The sequence below is a fragment of the Streptopelia decaocto genome (genome assembly GCF_964273445.1).
Source record: "Streptopelia decaocto genome assembly, chromosome: 1".
Lineage (NCBI taxonomy): Eukaryota > Metazoa > Chordata > Aves > Columbiformes > Columbidae > Streptopelia > Streptopelia decaocto.
In genome coordinates this window covers 15,363,051-15,381,138 of record NC_138663.1, presented here as the reverse complement: position 1 = coordinate 15,381,138, position 18,088 = coordinate 15,363,051, and the positions used below count along the sequence as shown (strand labels likewise).

The window sequence follows — 18,088 nt, the reverse complement described above, 5'->3', positions numbered from 1 at the left end:
TGTTGCTTGCAGTGGAGGGTGCAGGTGTGTAGCTCTCTGAAGGTAAGAAAGAGGATAGCGCCTTCTAGATGTGAAGAGCTGCAAGACCATGGGCTCATCACCTGATCGAGGATACAGGGTAGCTACGGACTATTTATTTTCCCCTAGAACTGAGCAGACCATCATGCTGGGGAACCTGGCCATGCTGTGCCACACCATGCTGGTTTGGCTGCCTGCCCTGCTGCAGACTATACGGGAGCTGTCTAAAGATAATCCCTGATGCTTCCAAAAATGCCTAACTCTTGAGCAAGCCACGAATGCACCTCAGTCATTCTGGATCATCCTGGATCATCTACTTTTATTCTGGTGGTAATATTTAGGACATGTTTGTTTCTAGCAGATTTACTGTATAGCCTAAAGGAAAGTTGTCACAAAGTCAGAGGCCAGTTTTTGCTGCTTAGTCACGTCTAAATATTAACCTGAATAATCAAAATTACTCAAAAGAATGCTACAGGGTAGGAGTGCATTCCCCCCTCTTAAATACTAGTGAATGAGGCAGTTTCTTTCAAGGTTAAGATCAAGGCTGCATATGCCAGCAACAGCTATCCAGAGCCACGTTTTAGAGCCTGACTCAAACACGGAATTGCCTTTTCTTCTGGCATGTCAAGTGAATCCAGGTGTACCTTTAATAATGCTGCTCTACTACAGATGCGCACCAGCACTCCTTGCAAATAGTGGGGCTGTATTTGAGCAGCTGATTCTCATAATCCTTTCTCTGTTCAAGGAACCTGATTGATTGCTGTCACTGCCAGGAGGGCTACAGGTACTGGTGCCCCATCAGCGATGGATGCTTTGTACTTGCTATTATATCCTGCCAATATTTGAGCAACTCATTTATTCATAAAATGTGCTCTGTCTTTTCTTGGCTTGTGGCTTCAAGCTAATGCTGTCAGCCTCATTTTCTTCTTACTTGCCTGCTTGTAAATTTGACTTAATGCAGTGATGGAGGAGGCTGTATTCTGTTCCTTTAGTCACAATCTGAGTTAAAACTGGTGTTAGCACAGGCCCTAATCTATTTGCACACTTTATTTCAACTCAATTCAGAGTTTGAAGTAGTCTCTAAAAGGACCATGCTCTAGTCCACAGCTGTGTTTGCTTTCTGTGGCCCAAGATCAGTAGCTATCTTGTCCCAGATGCCCAGGGTCACTTCATGTAAAGCAGCAGCAGTTTTACCTGCTGCACCCCCTGCCTTGGGATGGTAATCTGTCAGTTGTTGCACATGCTGCTGTTCCCAACTTCTTTTGCTTTTCCCATTTATACATATCATCCCCTAAATCATCTTCCTCAGGTGATTTCAAATCTAATTCCTCACTGCTTTCTGCAGATACAGCAGCTATTTTTAATTTTTGCATCCTGATCAGCTTTTGCAAGCATCTAATTTTAGCTTCACATTTAATATGATCAGGTTCCCTTGGAACTCTCCTTTGCTATAGTGCCAATGGCTGCACTGTGCGTGTTAATCCTTCTACTGGATTCTGGCATTTTCTACTTCTGTAGTTTTTCTTTCCCTTTTTCTGAATTGAAAATACTGTATTAAGTTGCTACTTTTTTTGAGACACTAGACTGTAGTCCTTTTCAAATTTCTTAGTGTTTTCTTTTAAAACACAGCTTTCAGATCGTAGCAGTTATTTTCTGTTTTTACTCTGGCTCAACCAGCACAAAATGTTGTAGCTGCTCCCCCAACAGCCACAGTAGTACAGGAATTGTATCCTCAAGTTTCACTTTGTAAGATCTACACTAACTAGAGACCATTTATTCTTTATCACCCCTGGTCCTGTGGGCTGAAATGACATACCTCTTCTTCCATGGAGATGTGCCTGTAGCCTGGAAGATCTTGGAGTTTTTGGTGTTTTTTCTCTTACTGCTCAGATCTTCAGCTAGATCAGTTAGTATCATTTGGGTGGCATTAGTGGCTTGTTGAGGTCACTGCCTGCAGTGACATAAAGCTTCATGTCCAGCAAAGAAACAGAAGACTGGGCAAACTGCAAAGGACACAGATGGGCTAGCTAACAAAAAGCCTTGTTTTCTAGCCATCCAACATCCTGGGCTGAACACAGCAAGAGGAGTCTGTGATGCCCTCGGACTGAAATTGCACTATTCTTACACAGACTTCATGGAATATTCTGTGTCCAGAGCCTTCCCCCCATCAAAGGGGCCAGCGTGGTCTTTGGGCTCCTTACTGACATGGTACGCTTCTAGTGCTCCTGGAACAAGTTATGTTTACACCTGGGAAACAGCATGCAAATCAACAGAACATTTCATTCTATTTGTTGAGCTGACCAGCAAAGACACATCCGTGACCAGAAACAGCAGAGGAGAGAGAAGTGTGCAGGATGCTAATGAGTGCCAAGCAGAGAACAGATACAGTCCCTCAAGATGGAAAAGCTCAGAGCTGAACTCAGGGTTATCAGGAGTTCCCAGTGGTGACTGTGGCACACAAGGCATCTTCATGAGAGCATACAAGCAATGACCCCGGGCACAGCACCAGCAGGACCCCTGCAGAGATGGGAATGGTACTGTTAGGATCTCTTCCCAGAAGATCATTAATGCAGGTAGATCAAGTGGTTACGGTTGGAGAAGAAAACGGTATGTGCTGGTAGAAGAGATGATGGTGATTATAGATGAGGGTGATAATTTTTAGTTTCCACAGAGACTGTGCATCAAAAGTAATGAGAAAGGACTGGCAGACACAGGAGGCTGTGAGGTTTGCACTCGGCTCCATGAAGAACAACTCTAGGATGAAGCTAGACCAAGAAATGAAACTGAGAAAAGCCTTGCTAAAGCAAAGAGACAAAGGGGCTATGTTCCCATCTTGTCCTGAGGCCCTGACAGCTCTTAATCAAGGAACTAATTTAATTCTGAACTTTACTGATTGGCTGTTTTCACTTGTAGCTGATACAGGCACTTCAGAGCTTTCAACTGGGCTGGAAATAGGGCAGGACTGCTGGAATCTTGGAAGATCTCTGTTTTCCTCTTCAAGAACCGTAAGCCTGTTCTCCTATGTGCTGTGCAGCTACCCATACGGATCTACAGCAAGTACATGACAGTGTGGAGTGACAGAGTTTTATCTGTCATGCATCAGCAACTGCTGCCCCAAAATGGGCAGGACTGTGAAGGATCAGTCCCTTCAGGATTAATCCCTTGGGGTGCCATGTGGTTGCAACCACAAGCTCTGACCTACAGCTAGCAAAGCTGAAATGACAGTACATCTTCCATGCAAGAAGAGCCTGCAGAGTGATTACAGCCAAGATCTGGCTGGAGGCACCCTGCGGCTGCCTGCTGCTTTATTTTGCTAAGTGGGTAAGTTCATGCTCTTTATCTCAGGGGAAAGGCGTCTGGTTCAGTGATGGGGCAGGATCTCTTCAGGGGTGTGTTAGAACACAGTATTGATTCGGCCCTGGCTGTGCTTAAGGAAATCCCTTGGAACATCCACCTTTGTCCTGACTTACCTGTCAGAACAGCACTGAAGTATTGGCCTGAAATGTGTCACTTGAGTTCTTTGTTAGTCATCTGAGCTGGCTCCCTCACACCAGCCATGACTGTGGTGTGGAGAAGGAATGAAAGGCTACAAGGTACCACTGCAGCTTCTCTGGTCCTGAAGGGAACACTAAAGCAGGTTATAGCTGTCAGCTGTCCCATGGAGACTCTCCACCCAGCGCAGATAGCCAGGGAGGGTTACACCGATGCTCTGCTCACTTACCCCTTTCCTCTCCAGAGCTGGGGGGCTAGGTAGGACCTTAAAACACCTCCTGGCATCAGGCCAACTAGTTGGGGAAACTCCTCACTGAGGCTGATATATCACTGAGCTGGATATACTGCTGTTGGACATTATCAGGACTCTGGTCTCTCTAGTAAGGGTCGGAAGGGCGTTCTCAGGCACCTGCGGGGGGTTTTGGGGCAGTCATTGACAGACCAAGGTGTCCACCTTCTTCAGACACTCAGAGCTGAGTAGCAGATGAAAAGGTGGGGTTGCATATCTAGATTTTAAACCTTGCCTTTTAATCTTCAACAGATTGTGAATACTGCTGTCACTTGATAAAGGGAATAGGAAATAGCTTCTGACAGAAGGTCAGTGTCAGAAACTGTTGCTCATTTTGATATCTTTGAATGGTGTCATTTTTCTGAACTTCTGAACTGCTTTTTTTCTTTTTCCCTGCAATTTTGGGGGTGTCTGATCTCATAGATGCTTCTGCCACAGGCTGTTCCAGAGCAAGTACATCAGATAGTTAGCCCTGGTTGCTGGCAGTTAATAGGGAAAGCTCAGCCTTCTCTGTAGATAATGTGATAATACTGTTTGCATGAAGTGGGAAGACATGGTCAGGCTGGATATCGCAGGGAGGAGCGTTCAAGGAATTCAGTGTGAAAATGGATTTGGTATGATTCTTTATTGCTTTGCTGGCCATAGCCGTGTAGAGAAATGCCAGAGAAATGCCAGAGAAATGCTAGTTGCAGCCGGTCTGCACAGATACAGAAGACTTGTTGATGAAGTACAAGAGGTTCCATTCAGTGTCTTATATAAGCAGTAAGGAAGGGGTTCAGCTAAGTCTGGCAAAAGGAAAAGCTCTAAGAAAATGGAAAATAGGGCACTTGGTCATTTCGGAAGTGACACAGTGTGCTCTGCGAGAAAGTTAATCCTACAACAGTGTGTGAGCTGGCAGAGGCAGGATGCAGGAACAACTATAAAACCATGGATGAAATGCAAAGGGTAAATTTATTTTGGTTATCTCACCAGTCAGGGGATCCCCAAAGCAGCACCCAGGCAGAGGTTCACAAGCAGGGATGCACGCACTGCAGAGCTCAGTCCTTCCTAGAGGATCAATGAACCTGCTGGTTTTGCCTGTTTATCAAGGATTCACGCAGATGTAGTTTTCTCTGTGCTTTGATCTTTCCTATAGCAGGGCAGGAATCTCAAGCGTGTACAACAGGGTGACTCTGAGTCTGTTACAGGCCTATGTTATGTAAACACCGAGGTTCTACTTGTCCAACACAGAAAGCTAAACAAGGATTGGTATGACGTGTTTTTTGACACTTCACCTGAGCATGTTTACAATCTTCCTCACCAGTCTTCCATTATTTTCCCACAAATGGCATAATCTATTTCAGCGTATGTCTACAGTGTTATGATGCCTCGATGACCCAGCTTTTTTTCCCTTGTCTTTCTCAAATTTACTTCTTCTTTCTGCCTTCCCCTGGCTTCCTGGGCCCCAGAACACCCTGGACCCTTCCTTCCTCCTGCACTGCTGCACTGCACAGCCCCTCTGCCTGGTTATGGATGGATCCACAAACCTGGATCCGGGGAAAATTATGATGATGATGATGATGATGATGATGATGATGATGATGATGATGATAATAATAATAATAATAATAATAATAATAATAATAATAATAATAATAATAATAAAGGCCCCTCGGCCTGGTTCCCCGGTAGCCGAGCCACTGGGGGTCAGTGTTGCTCCGCTAAAGCCGCGGCAGCGCTGGGTCCCGCTGGCCCGTGCTGCCCCGAAGCGGGGAGCGGGGGGGATTGCGGGGAGCCCGGGGCTGGGTTGGGGCGGCCCTGCGCCACGGCGGCGCTGCTGGCGGCTCTGCCAGCGGCTCTGCCAGCGGGAGGAGCACGGCTGAGCCTGGGGCGCTCAGACGTGCCGCAGTCGTGCTTCCCTACGGGAAGGCCGTGCCTCAGTTTCCCTGGCTGAAATGCGGTGCGTCGCTTGCCGCCCTCCTCTGTGCCAGCAGAGCCCGGGGGCCCTGGTGAGAGCCTTCAGCTGAGTAGCTCACCGACCAGATGGCAGAGACGCCCTTCTTTGCCGTTGCTTTTAGTAATTACGGGAGAGGAGAGATGGCTAGAGCAAGCTGGGATCAGGCCAGCAAAGGGGATGCTGATGCTTCTCCTTTCCCCAGAGCCTGTGTGGCCAGACATGCACATGCTGTCCTGACAGCCTGCCTGGCCCCTGCCAGCCGCCGTGCCCAGAGCTCTGCCAAGTGTGCAGGTCTGGCAGCTCGTAGGCACAGCCGCTCTGCTGCCTGCAGGGATGTGCACCAGCCCTGCAAAGCTCCCTGAGGTTCATTTGCACTGGGATACACACAGCCCCTCTGAAAACACAGCTGGCTGTTGTGGCTCACTGGCAGGCAGGGTGTTGTGGGTGAACCCAGAGAGACACCCAGGCAGGGCAGGCTGTGCTGGACCCAGCGGGGCTAGCCCAGGCAGGTCCTGTGCAAACATGCTGCTCCTGTTTGCACATCCCCAGCCAGTATCCATGGGAAGGAACTGAAAATCAGGCACAACTGCATGGCTGAACCAAGCCTTGCCTTGGCCATGTCATTCACCAACTGCTTTTTACAAGCCCTGAAAGTGAAGTGAGGACCTTGCTTCTAAATCCAATCCCAGGGCATCTGTTGATCTGCTGCAGCTGGAGTTTGGTACCAGAGAACTACAGAGCAGTAGCATCCTCAAATTACATTCAGAGTAAGATCTATTGGTTTACTTTGCTTTCAAGTATGTCTTTGACTCAACTATTTGGAGCTTGCTGCAGAAACTCAGTGAAGCTTATGTTTGGTTTTGATCTCTTGACCAGGCTTGTGCTCTTCTAACTGGCTGCTCTGAAGCACATCTCATCACGTGCTTCCGGGTGCAGACTGACCCCAAGGCAGGTCCCAGAAAGCAGCTTGCAGCCCTTGGACATCTAGCAGAGCAAAGATGGTGCCCCATCTCCATCTGGGATCTGAGCAGGCGGCAGCAGAGCTGGGCTGACCTTTGTGCTCGGCTTCCTTGAGCACTAGTGCTATGGCACAGACCTGCCCTCTCCCGAACAAGCTGGGCTGAAACACAGCTGACCTACCTTCGCATGCGTGGTGCACAGGCATTGATATCTGATTTAGTCAGTCAGAAAGGGCTGCTTTTAGGGCACAATTCATCTGATCTATTCTAGACAGATGTCTGCTTTGCAATAAGTCACCGCCAAAGTGTCTTTTCTCCCAAGTGACTACATGGGGAGCTTGCAGAGACTAGCTCAGACAAGACATGTGGGGGTGAAGTCCAGCAGGTGCTGAGCCTTTGTTCAGCCTTTCAGCTGGAGCCTTGCAAAGGGCCTGTTGTGGTTGGGGATCTCCAACAACTCATCACTTGCGGTGTGTGCAATATGCAGTTGTAGCTGTTTACTGTAAAAAGGTTATTTCCATGATGGTGTTGCAATCTAGGTCTCATGAAACAACCTGGCAGTTAGAGTCTTTGCTTAGGAGAAGGAGGATTGTCTGACACCCTTGTCTGAGGGGATCCAAGACCCATCTCCCGCTCCTAGCAAGTAGTCACAAAGTGGTAGCCTCCTGGGCAGACGTTTTCCATCACTGCAGCTGAAACTGTTCTCCAGTGTAGCTCTATTGGAGACAGTGAACAAGTACAGTATTAGCACTTTTACATCCCTTGATATAAATGAAGTTACACTGCCAGAAGCTCAGACTTCTGATGTTTATTGCAAGTGCTTTTTATAATATCGACATGAAAGCAGAGCATTTATGCATTAAAAGTATATTAACTTTGAGGGAAAGCACAAAAAAACCCCAGCAATATGATCACACATAAACTACTGAGGAAACTAGGCTCAGTCAGGAAAAGTGACCCATGCTCTTTCATAATTATCTTGTACTTTTCAGAGCAATGTTAATCCAAAGGTCTCAAAGCACTTCAGATGTGTAATAGGTGGAGATGTGTAATAGGTGGAGAGATGTGTAATAGGTGGAGACACAACAATCAAAAGCTGTGGCAGAACTCACACTGATTTTTGTAGACTTTGGATAAAATGAATGCTTAATGTGTATGGGCTGGTTTGACTTGAAAGCAAGTTAATTTTCTTCATGTGGTGAAACCCCTTTCTTTTTCATAGCTAGCATAGGCATTGTTTGTATGTAGTTTGAAAACAAGAGGATAACACCCTTTTTTTTTTTTTTTTCCTCAAATAACCTGCCAGTGTCTTTGAGTTGGAACAAAGAGAATGCAAGAGCTTGTTGTTATCTTAGTTGTTTTCTAAGACCCAAGGTCTCTAAGCTATCTGCCCAAAGGTGTGAGGCAGCTAGAAAAGGGGGGCATGGATGGGGCAGACCTTGACTGACATCCAGGCTGATCAGTGAGAATATTTCATGCCGTCAGCATCATGCTTCATATTTAAGGAGAGTTGGATTTTCTGCCTAGGAAGACAGAGACCCATTCTGGTTCTGCTCCATTTGGGTTGAGTTTCTTTCAGGAGTTTCTTTATTTTGGCCTTTTGTCATCTTGCTGTTTTGCAGTGGCCTCTGGGCCTTTGTGACTTTTCTGTCCTTTCCCCAGGATCCACTGTTCAGGACCAGGGTTCTCTCTTCCCGGGACAGGCTGCTCAGTGAGGACAGAGTTCATGAGGAATTGCATTGAATATCTTTTATTTTATATTCTATTTCAATTTTATATATATTACTAGTAGTGGTGGTATATTAGTGTTATTTTGTTATTTTATTAAATTGTGTTTATCTCAGTCCACGAGTTTCTCCTTTCCCTTTCAATTCTCTCCCCTATTTGTTGGTGGGGGTGGTGGGTGAGTGGCTATTGTGGTTTTGATGCCAGCTCGGGTTAAACCACGGCAGCACAGCAGGCAGCTGGGGGTCAGAACTGCTGCCCTCAGCCACTCTGCTTGAACAGCCAGGCACCCTTCTTCCTTTTCTGATCTCATCAGTGTCATCACTCTAAAATAAATGGCACCAAAGTTCACACCTTGTAAATAAATGCAGACTAACAGAGCTGTTGAAGACTGAAGAGTCTGTTCCCATCATCTAGTCTGACCCTCTACAGCACGCAGCAGCTGTTCTTGACTTCTGAAGTCTTCAAATGGTGGAAAAGCCTCACAGTCTAAGCTAATTGTTCCAGTCTTTAAATGCTTTAATTGTCTGGAGCCTGCACTTAATCCTTGCTCTCAGTCCATCTAGTGGCAGTTTTCAACACAATCTCTGTTCTCAAAGACACTTCTGAATGAAAAAAGCACAAAAGCTGGTTTAACAATTAGATGAGGTTCCTAGCATTTAAAGCTGTACTGCACAGCATAAGTATCATCTGCTATATTATATGAGACAACATACATTTCTTTTACATATATTCAAAGTATCTTTTCATAATTTGTTTCATAAAATATGCAGTAAGTGTACATCTGGGTCAGTCAACTGTCTTCTCTGCTTTTGCTCCACCAAAGGCAGGCCAAATAAATGACTTGCTGTGCTTTGGCTCAGTGAGACCCGAGTTCCTTCTTCATCTCTTCACAGGGAGGAAAGTCAATAGTAATAGGGGAAGCTGTCAGGAAAATGGTGCTTTTTGCAAAGAGCTGATACTCCAATAAATCTTTGTTCTGCCTTGATTTTGTAGATCCTGTGCAGGGAAAATAGTTTTGTGCATGGCCAAAATAAGATCTTACAGTGAAGACCAAGATTAAGAATTAGTTGGAGCTGGAGATCAGCACTGGCCATATTGAACCAACAGTGTGAGTGAGGAAGCACATAGCTGTCCCTTAGGGTCTGCACACTTGTGTCCCTATGCAGCGAGTTGCATGTGACTCACAAGACAGCTTATTTTGCCTGAACCTGGCCCCCAAAAAGCTGAGTGCATCAGCTAAACTCACCTCAACTGGACAGAGGCATCCTGGGCAGTATTAGCTCTTAGATCTGGCAGCTCTTAGACCTACAGGGCCTCTTTGTAGAGCTGTCAGTTGCTCAGAGGTTAGAGTGTGTGAGCATCACAAGGGTGATTGCTTTTCACCCAGCTGTTGGCCAGCTGTGAGAGACTACAGCACCATCAGTGTTGGCCATGACAACGTGTTTGCACACGCAGATGTTCAGAGCGAGCATGCTGTGATACCATGTTGTGCTGCTGTTGGAATCTTTCTTTCCTGAGAAGAAGGGAAAGAAGTTGGTGCAGCTCAGCGTCAGGAAGAGTAGTAAAGAAAGATGAGTTTTCATCCATCTCTTTCTAGGTTTCCTGGCTGAAACTACATGTCTCCCCTTACCAAAAAAAAGAAGTAATTATCTCTCTTAATCACAAAAGTAGAATGAGAGGAATCAAGGAAGCAGAGTGGCTGCCCTAAAGAAATGCAAAGGAAAACAAATACAAAAGCCTCTGTGTCCTGTCATGAAAACAATGCAGTTAACTTCTTCAGGTAATGAAGATTTAATGTTTGAAGGTGCCAGGGCTGCCTGTGAGTAGCTTCGTGTCACAGAGACAGAAGGATCAGTTACAGCAGTACTACCAGTAACCACAGAACTTCTCTGTGTCACTGGAAAACCACCCGCATAGGAATTGAATGTATCATATTTACAGCACACAAATGCAAGCAACAGCAGGTTGGAGTGCTGAACGTGTGCTCTTAGTGCTGGAGAGTCAAACAACACTATAACAACCGCCACAGACACAGCAAACTGATAATGTGCTCAGAGAGTATAAATCACTCTTTCCTGTCTTTGTTGCTGTGGTGTTCATGACACGCTTGGTTTCTGGTTGTGCAATGAAGTGGCATTTCAATGAAGACATTTGGTGTTTGTAAGGGAAGTTGTTCCTGAGCCAAACCACTCCTTTGGAGCGCGGCAAGGAGCCACAGCACCATGACGGCTGGTTTTGTGAAGTGTAGGAGCTTTGGTGAAATTACACTGGAGGTCCTCACTCAGGTCCTCTAGTGTATAACAAAAAACAATGCATGTTACAGATTGGATAAAATCTTCATTGACTGCCCCTGCTCAACTTAAGTATTTTCTTTTGCCACCTGATACCAGTCCCTTGCCACTAAAAACACTTTTTGTAACCAGAAAAGAAGCCATCATATTGCGTATTAACTCATCATTTATAATTAATTTTCTTTACATTAAAATAATTTTCTGAAATCTTGCAGGATTTGCTTGTTTTATGTTAGGTTACTAGACAGCACTTACATAATACATGCCCACACTTGGAAAATATTATTTCACCCCATGTGTTTAATGTTATTATTTTGAGTGTATTCCACTTGATTCTGTAAAACATTAAATATGCCAGAGGAAATACCAAAGGTGAAGATATCGAATGCTGCTGGTGTTAGAAAAGATAAATAAGCTGAAAGTGTTGATATGGCAGCCTGTGATACTGTAACAAGCTGTGGGTTTTCTCCACTCCAAAGCTGCTTTCAAGCCATGGTCTTTTCTACAGCAAGGTGGGAGGGCAAGGAAGAGATACTGAATGAAAAGGAAATATTTTTAGCTGTTACCAGCATTTCAACCCTGATGTGCTTTTCACTCATTTTTTGCTCAGCAGGGACAGGAGACAGCATTCACTGATGAGAAAGCATGTGCATGTGGACACTGCCGTCCTCAAAGGCAGGCAGAGCAGGTGGCTGAGGCCATCTGGGGCTGCAGAGCTCTTCCAGGAGGAAACTGCCAGCGGCTGTAGCTGGAGGACAGCGGGCAGTGGATGCTTCTGTGTCTGTGACTTTTCTTTCGTTTTAGCTTCCCCTCCTCCCCTTCTCTCACACTCTTACCCAAACCTGCCAAAGGTAATTCTGGCTTCATCCTGCCTTTGGGTCCAGTTTATGCAGCAGTGCCCACCTGATGTTTTGCAGCTGGGATACATAGAGAGAAAATCACATCTGTCAGCATTTATTAATTCTTTGGTTGTTTGGAGTGGGGATCGCTTGGGAAGTGTCTTGGAGTCTCATGCACCTGGCTTTAGGGCCAGCTTAATGGCAATGCTGTGATCATTTGGGGAGAGGAGGCTGGTATCTGCCTTGGGGGGCTGGTGAGAATAAACCCCTGTCCTCAGGCTCCTCTTTGGGCTTTTGCAATCTCAGCCGATCCTGGCTTGGTGTTTCTGATCGCTCTGCTGAGGGCTTGGCAGCTGGTTTTGTCTCTGCAGTTGGCTCTTTCATCTTCCTTGAAGGCTCTTTTTTGCTTGTTGCCTCTGCTCTGTCTGTCCCTTGTCCACCATTGTCTGTGGCACTGGATGTTACCTGCATGGCCGGCACCAGCTGAAGGAGGTCATTGCTCTTCTTCCACCTCCGAGCCCCCGACAATGTATTGAATTCATACATTTTGCCAGTAACTTGCAAGGGAGAAAATAAAACTGATTAAAATCATGCCTGCTTTAGCAGATTAAGACATAACAATTCTCCTCAGGATGGGGTTGAAACAAGAAACATGAGGCAGCTGGAATATCAGCTGAGTTGGGAAGTCAGTCCTGAGAGGGGAAGACTCGTTTCCACAAGTGAGCATGGGGATCTGGGTGTCATGGTGCCCCCTCAGGGGAGACGCTATTCTATCTGTATAAAAACTGACTCTGCAGTTCAGGGAATAGGAATATTCAAAATACTCCCATTCCAAAAAAAAAAAAAAAAAGGGACTTTCTTATCATCCTATACCTCTATTCAAGTTACGACTAGCATGGATTAACATGGGCATGCAACAAGCAGGTCCTAGTTGTTAAGACTAGCTCTCCCACAACTTTTGCCTTTGGTCACACTGAGCAAGGCCACTGTATATGTCTGTGCCTATTTTTTCTATCAGAATTGCCTACCTGAGCTAGAAAAACCTGCTAGGAGCACAATATGCTACATACATCTTCCAGACCATGACAGGTCATCTAGGTGGACCCAAGATTTGGAGATCGGGGATCCTCAGCGAATTTTGGCTGTATGCATTTCTCCTCCATTTGCACAAAATGCCTTCCTCCAGGCCTGATTGCAGATTGTCATTAATAGAGTGAAATACTACATATTTTCTGTTTGTGCAAGTATATGTTTCCCTCACATATATATGAAATAGTGCTAAATTTGAGATGTTTAGCACACTTGGCTACCTTTCCTTGTTAGAAATATTTTTTTTTTATTTTATGTGTAATTTCTACTTGTACTTTAAAAGCAAATGTCTTCTCTTTCAGTTATTTGCTACCTAGAGACAGGTGGCAAAATTGCCATGCGTCCAGTGTGACTGCCTCACAGTCGAAATCACTGTCGTTTGTGAAACAGATGGAGAATCAGGAGCCATAGTGGCACTTTTTGTAATTAAACATTATTAATATGAGACAAACAAAATACCATCAAGGCCTGGAAAGAAACAGTGGTTACATGTTGCTATATGCTACAATTTGTATCAGAACTAATGGTTTCTGACATATTAACACAATTTGAGCAATTAAAGATGAGACTGGATCTCTTTACATGTTATTTTTTCTCACTTGTTACAAGGCGGGCATGTTACAGCAGCCTGGATCAGGAAGCAGCTCCTGACCATCCCTCCTAATCATGTTCAACAAGTGATGTCTTGGGAATTATTAAATATCATTTCCAAACCACTAACACTTGATCCTCTCAGGTTTGGGATGAGCTGTGGAGGGGAGAGGGGAGGAGTGTGGAACACACGTTTCTCTGCTGACACCACAAAGCTGTGTTATAGCTTAACATTTGCCTCAGGCATGACACAAACACTACAGCTCTGGAGGGCAGTTTGGATGGGCTCAGATATCCTTAAGTCTGATGTGGTCAGGTTTGCTGAGGAAAGGAGCCACCAGCTGTCCTGCAAAAACACCAGGCAGCAGCTCTTGCAGCAGCCTAGAGAACATCCATGTTTAATATTTTACAAATGCAGTTACATATTGGAAAAAGCAGGGACTTTGGAGCCCATTCCTCCAAATCTCTTTATAAATAGCAGGTGGGCTTGGATCTGGACCAAACTGGCATTGAGCAGCCTTGTGGATGGGCTTAATTGCACAGTAGGGTCCCATTTGTTCACCCAAATTCTACTGAAGTCCCCATGCCTAGTGTTTCCTATTAGCTCATGGCATCCAACAGCTCCAGGCCAGCTAATAAGAAACACAAGGTACAGGCACTTGGGTGGAAATTGGGCCAGATGAATCCAAGCCTTGAAACAAGCCTGCCTTCTGCTGGAAAATTTTTAGACCTATTGTTTTGGACTTATTTTTGGATCTACCAAAGACCTATTTTGACTGTGTCACATTTTACCAGCCCCCACCCTTCATGCTGGGGCCCTCAGGCATTAGACGCAGGGCTGGGCACCCTAATGCCAGGCCGAGCACCGCGTTGTGGGGCCCGGGCAAGGGCTGTAGTTCAGCGGGTTGAGGTAATGCGGATCAATCCTTAGAAAGAAAACATTTTTTCTGTAATGAGCTCTGCTGCAGAGCACAGTGGCCATCACTTGGGCAAGGGGATAAGCACCATACCTCCTGGGTCATCCTGGTTTTCCTGGCTTTCATCTTAATTTCACTTTTCCCAGCTGGTAAATCAGGTGTGCTCAGAGTTAGCATAGCTGGAACCTGGTGACACACTTGGTAGCTGATGTCACCACAACTGTTTCTAAAAGCAAATGGTTTTACCTTTCCTCCCCAACAAGTTCAAGCCTTAGATAAATAGCAGCAATGCACTGTTGCTGCAAGGGGGGAGGTTTGTGCAGGAGCGAGTAACTCACTGACCTGCTCTGCATCCAGGGAGAGGTTTAAGAGGCAAAGTCAGTACATCTGCGGCTACATTAATCTGCTGGCCATTTCCCAGACATGGCAAGGGTAAAACCACGTAGCCGTGACAGCACTGGAGCCTTGCAGCAAACTGCTCCTCCCCTCCCACCTTCTTGTAGCAGATCCATACATTCAGGTCTAGCAGAGAAATGAATAATCTGGCCATTGGATGTGTGTTTTCAAGAGCCGTAAGTACATTCTGCCAACAGAAATGTTACTAAGGCACTGTCTTGATCTTCACTGTCTGTGGAATATAGCTCCCATTCTCCTTGGAAACAGCAGACTTGAAATACAAAAAGCAAATATCGAACCATATTTAAACCAACTAATCCCATTTGTTTCCAGCCAAATATTCATATCCACTGTTAATTGCTTTTTATTACCTGGGTCTCTGGCTTCTCCATCAAAGACAGTGTTTAGCTTTGTCATTGTCTGTGAAGAGAGACAAAACGCAAAATGAATTCTGTGAATTAGTTAAGTAAGAAGGAGGAGCAGTGACTTGAAAATCGTGACCTGCATGGATAGAGGTGGATTTGTACAACCTGCATATTGCATTCCTGTAGGCTAGGTTTAATCAAAACTGGCAACAAAAGCCATTTGTGGTGTAGGGTGTTGCCACTAGATGTTCAGAGAGTTAATAAGGTCTGACATGCTAAATGTCTCCACGTGTGTAACCACAAGATGGTCCCCTCCACCCAGAGGACGCTTGGGAATCCCCTCTCCGAAGAACCTGGGGAGGGCAAGTGAACTAATGAAAGTCCTGTGCAGGCTTTATGCTCTGAAAAAGGAATGAAATGTATTATAGTAGGAATAACTAAGGCATTTTTCTGCAAACAATTTATCAAGACTAAACTCTTTACAGCAGGGGTGTCAAACTCATTTTCACGGCGGGCCACATCAGCCTTGTGGTTGCCGTCAAAGGGCCGAATGTAAATTTAGGACTGTATAAATGTAGGAGCAGTTACATTGATACAGCCCTAAAATTACATTTGGCCCTTTGAAGGCAACTGCAAGGCTGATGTGGCCCCTGGTGAAAATGAGTTGGACACCCCTGCTCTACATCTTGGGTACACTTGTGTACCTTACTGATTGGGCTCAGGTGGGTCAGGGTTGGCTGTGCTGGTGTCTCAGCAGTATAACGCGTTCATCAGTGATGCTGGGACACTTGTCCTCCTGCCTGTGTGGCTGCAGCAGGTCTCCTTGTCAATGCTCCGGACACTACCTCTCTGGCTTCCCGCATACAGGGCTGCCAGAGAAGCTGGAGAATTTGGCACTTGGAAGCAAAGGCTGAGCATCTCAGTGCTGCTTTCAAATACAGAGGCTGGCTGGAGCACTGAAGTGTTTTTTATTTGAGGCCAGTCCATTTTTCCTCACCTGTCATTTTGATATTCTCTTTGGAAAACAGACACCTTTCATAGAAAGGCTCTCACGGTCATTTGCATGGTGGGGCTGGGCAAAATGGGGTTTTGTTTTGAGGCTGGCAGTACTTACCACAACCACTTCTTTCTTAGGTTTCTTCTTTTCTAAAGAAAAGGAAATGCACATTCTAAAGAATGACAGTCACTATAGACACAAAAGCCAAGATTTCGTCAACCAAATAGACATTCTTGGTACTCAACTTCTGTGGCATCTCCCATGAGCCTTATTTATTTTCAAAGCGTGATCCCTCATACTATTTGAAAAGCAAACTCCTTCACAGAATTTTGGAGTGAGAATCTAGGGTTGCCAATGACTGATCAAATTTTAGCCTTGAAAGTTCTTATTCCTTCAGTAATGAATAAATAACAATAGTTTCTTTAACAAATTTCACATTCTAAATAATACAAACACATATAGAAATTCACCTTTCAGAATATTTGAATTTTAAATGTAGAAATTTTTTTTCCATGAATGTTTGTAGTTACAAAGCTTGTGCACTGAGACATGCACTTGGAGACAAAACAGGGAAGTGCTGCAGATCCAGTCAAGTAAAATTCAGATTGAAGAACAGTTTGGTTATGTGTGAATTTACCACACTATTAACTCATCCCACATGCAAATACAGCAGCAGTACCACAGGCATATTGACAGCACAAATTTGTGGATAATACCCAAGTAGTTGCTGTGATTTCTTGCTTGCTCCTTGCCAATTTAATGGCCTTTCTTTGGAGAACTGTATGCCTGGCCACCAACAAGCTTTACAACCGGGTGTGCAACACTCTGAAGTGCTGCAGATGGGTCCCAACCTGAGCACTGATGGAAAACCTGTCCTGTCTGGCCTTTGCTGCCCAGCATTTGGGAACCAGTTTTTCAGAAAGCACCCATCATCCATTTTTGGAAACCAGCCAGTGCTGAAATGTCTCAAATTGGGCAACCAAGCAACAGCTCATTTCATTGGATTTTGTTAGCTGTGTGTTTTTTTCAAGCTTGGAGATACTAATTGAGGAGAGGGAGTTATAAAAGCAGGGTCTCACTGAGCCATGCTTGCTAGCGGAAAGCTAACAGGACTAAAAGGAACAAGACTGCTTGAAAAAGCACTTTTAAAAACTGTGCAATTTATACCCCTGCTAAGTTATACAACCCCCTTTAAAAGCACCAATACTTTAAAATAAATCTTCGGGTACATGAAGTAATGGTGTCAAGGGAGCAAATGAAGGGATCAGAGAGCAGGGAATTAGAAAGGAGAGGACTCTTGAAGGTGCTGCAGAGGGATGGGATTCTTTTTTGACACGTAGCATATGAATTGCATGTAAAAAATACACTAACTTTTTAGCATCCATGCCAGAATATCAGGCTTTGGTTTTGACCTAGTAGTTAATAGATTTGAAGAACAAAAGGACCATGAAATCACTTAAGCAAGCCTCCCATAATCAGCCAGGGTTATTTAATCTCCGTACTCATGTACTGGGTCAAATTTATTTGTCTAGAAATGGATTTACTTACTTTACACTGAATCGCAAACAAGGTCTTGTTGTTAAGTATTAAAATATAGAAAAGAGGTACACACCTGGAGCATTTATCCTGTAATGAAAAAAGATTAAGAGTGTAGTTAACAAATGTCATACTTGTGTGTACACAAAAATATCACGCTTTGTTCTCTGTCATTTGGCAAGAAGGATGTGTTTCCTCGAATTCTGGGATTTGCTTGATTTGTTTGGTTTCTGGTTTTGCTTTCACTGAAGGCCTGCATCATTTAATGCTGCTCTCAGACAGGAAAACAGCCTTGAGCGTCGCTCTAACCCTTCTCCAAAAAGGGATGATGTTAAAAAAATAAAGTCTTGTTGATGATAGCATGATGGATTTTTATAATTGGGAAAAATGTTTTTAAATATTGTCTTGTTTTCCCATTCTTGGAGGAAGGTCAATTTTTTGATCCAGTGTGCTCAGATAACACCTTTTAAAATATCTGAAAGATTGTAAATGTTTTTGAAAACATAGCAATTGCTCTTTAATGGGAGAGCCTGGCTCTGAATGAATCACTTGCCTATTGACAAATAATAACAATAGTCAAGCTATATGCTGCTAGATTCATTTGTAATTTTTATGACAAATTGCTAAATTCCTTGCACACACCAT

General features: G+C 44.7%; 1 protein-coding gene across 1 annotated transcript in view; it reads right to left on the bottom strand.

The window, feature by feature from the left end:
* Window positions 1-11,297: 11,297 nt before the first annotated feature.
* CDHR3 (cadherin related family member 3) overlaps window positions 11,298-18,088 on the bottom strand; it is a gene marked incomplete at its 5' end in the record, with an annotated part of 38,854 nt that continues 32,063 nt past the window's right edge. Inside the window, 4 exons of the mRNA XM_082062375.1 lie at window positions 11,298-12,109; window positions 14,917-14,965; window positions 16,025-16,056; window positions 17,520-17,533. Of these exons, the coding sequence (XP_081918501.1) occupies window positions 11,766-12,109; window positions 14,917-14,965; window positions 16,025-16,056; window positions 17,520-17,533 (439 nt within the window). The 3' untranslated portion in view covers window positions 11,298-11,765. The remainder of the gene's footprint in view (window positions 12,110-14,916; window positions 14,966-16,024; window positions 16,057-17,519; window positions 17,534-18,088) is intronic.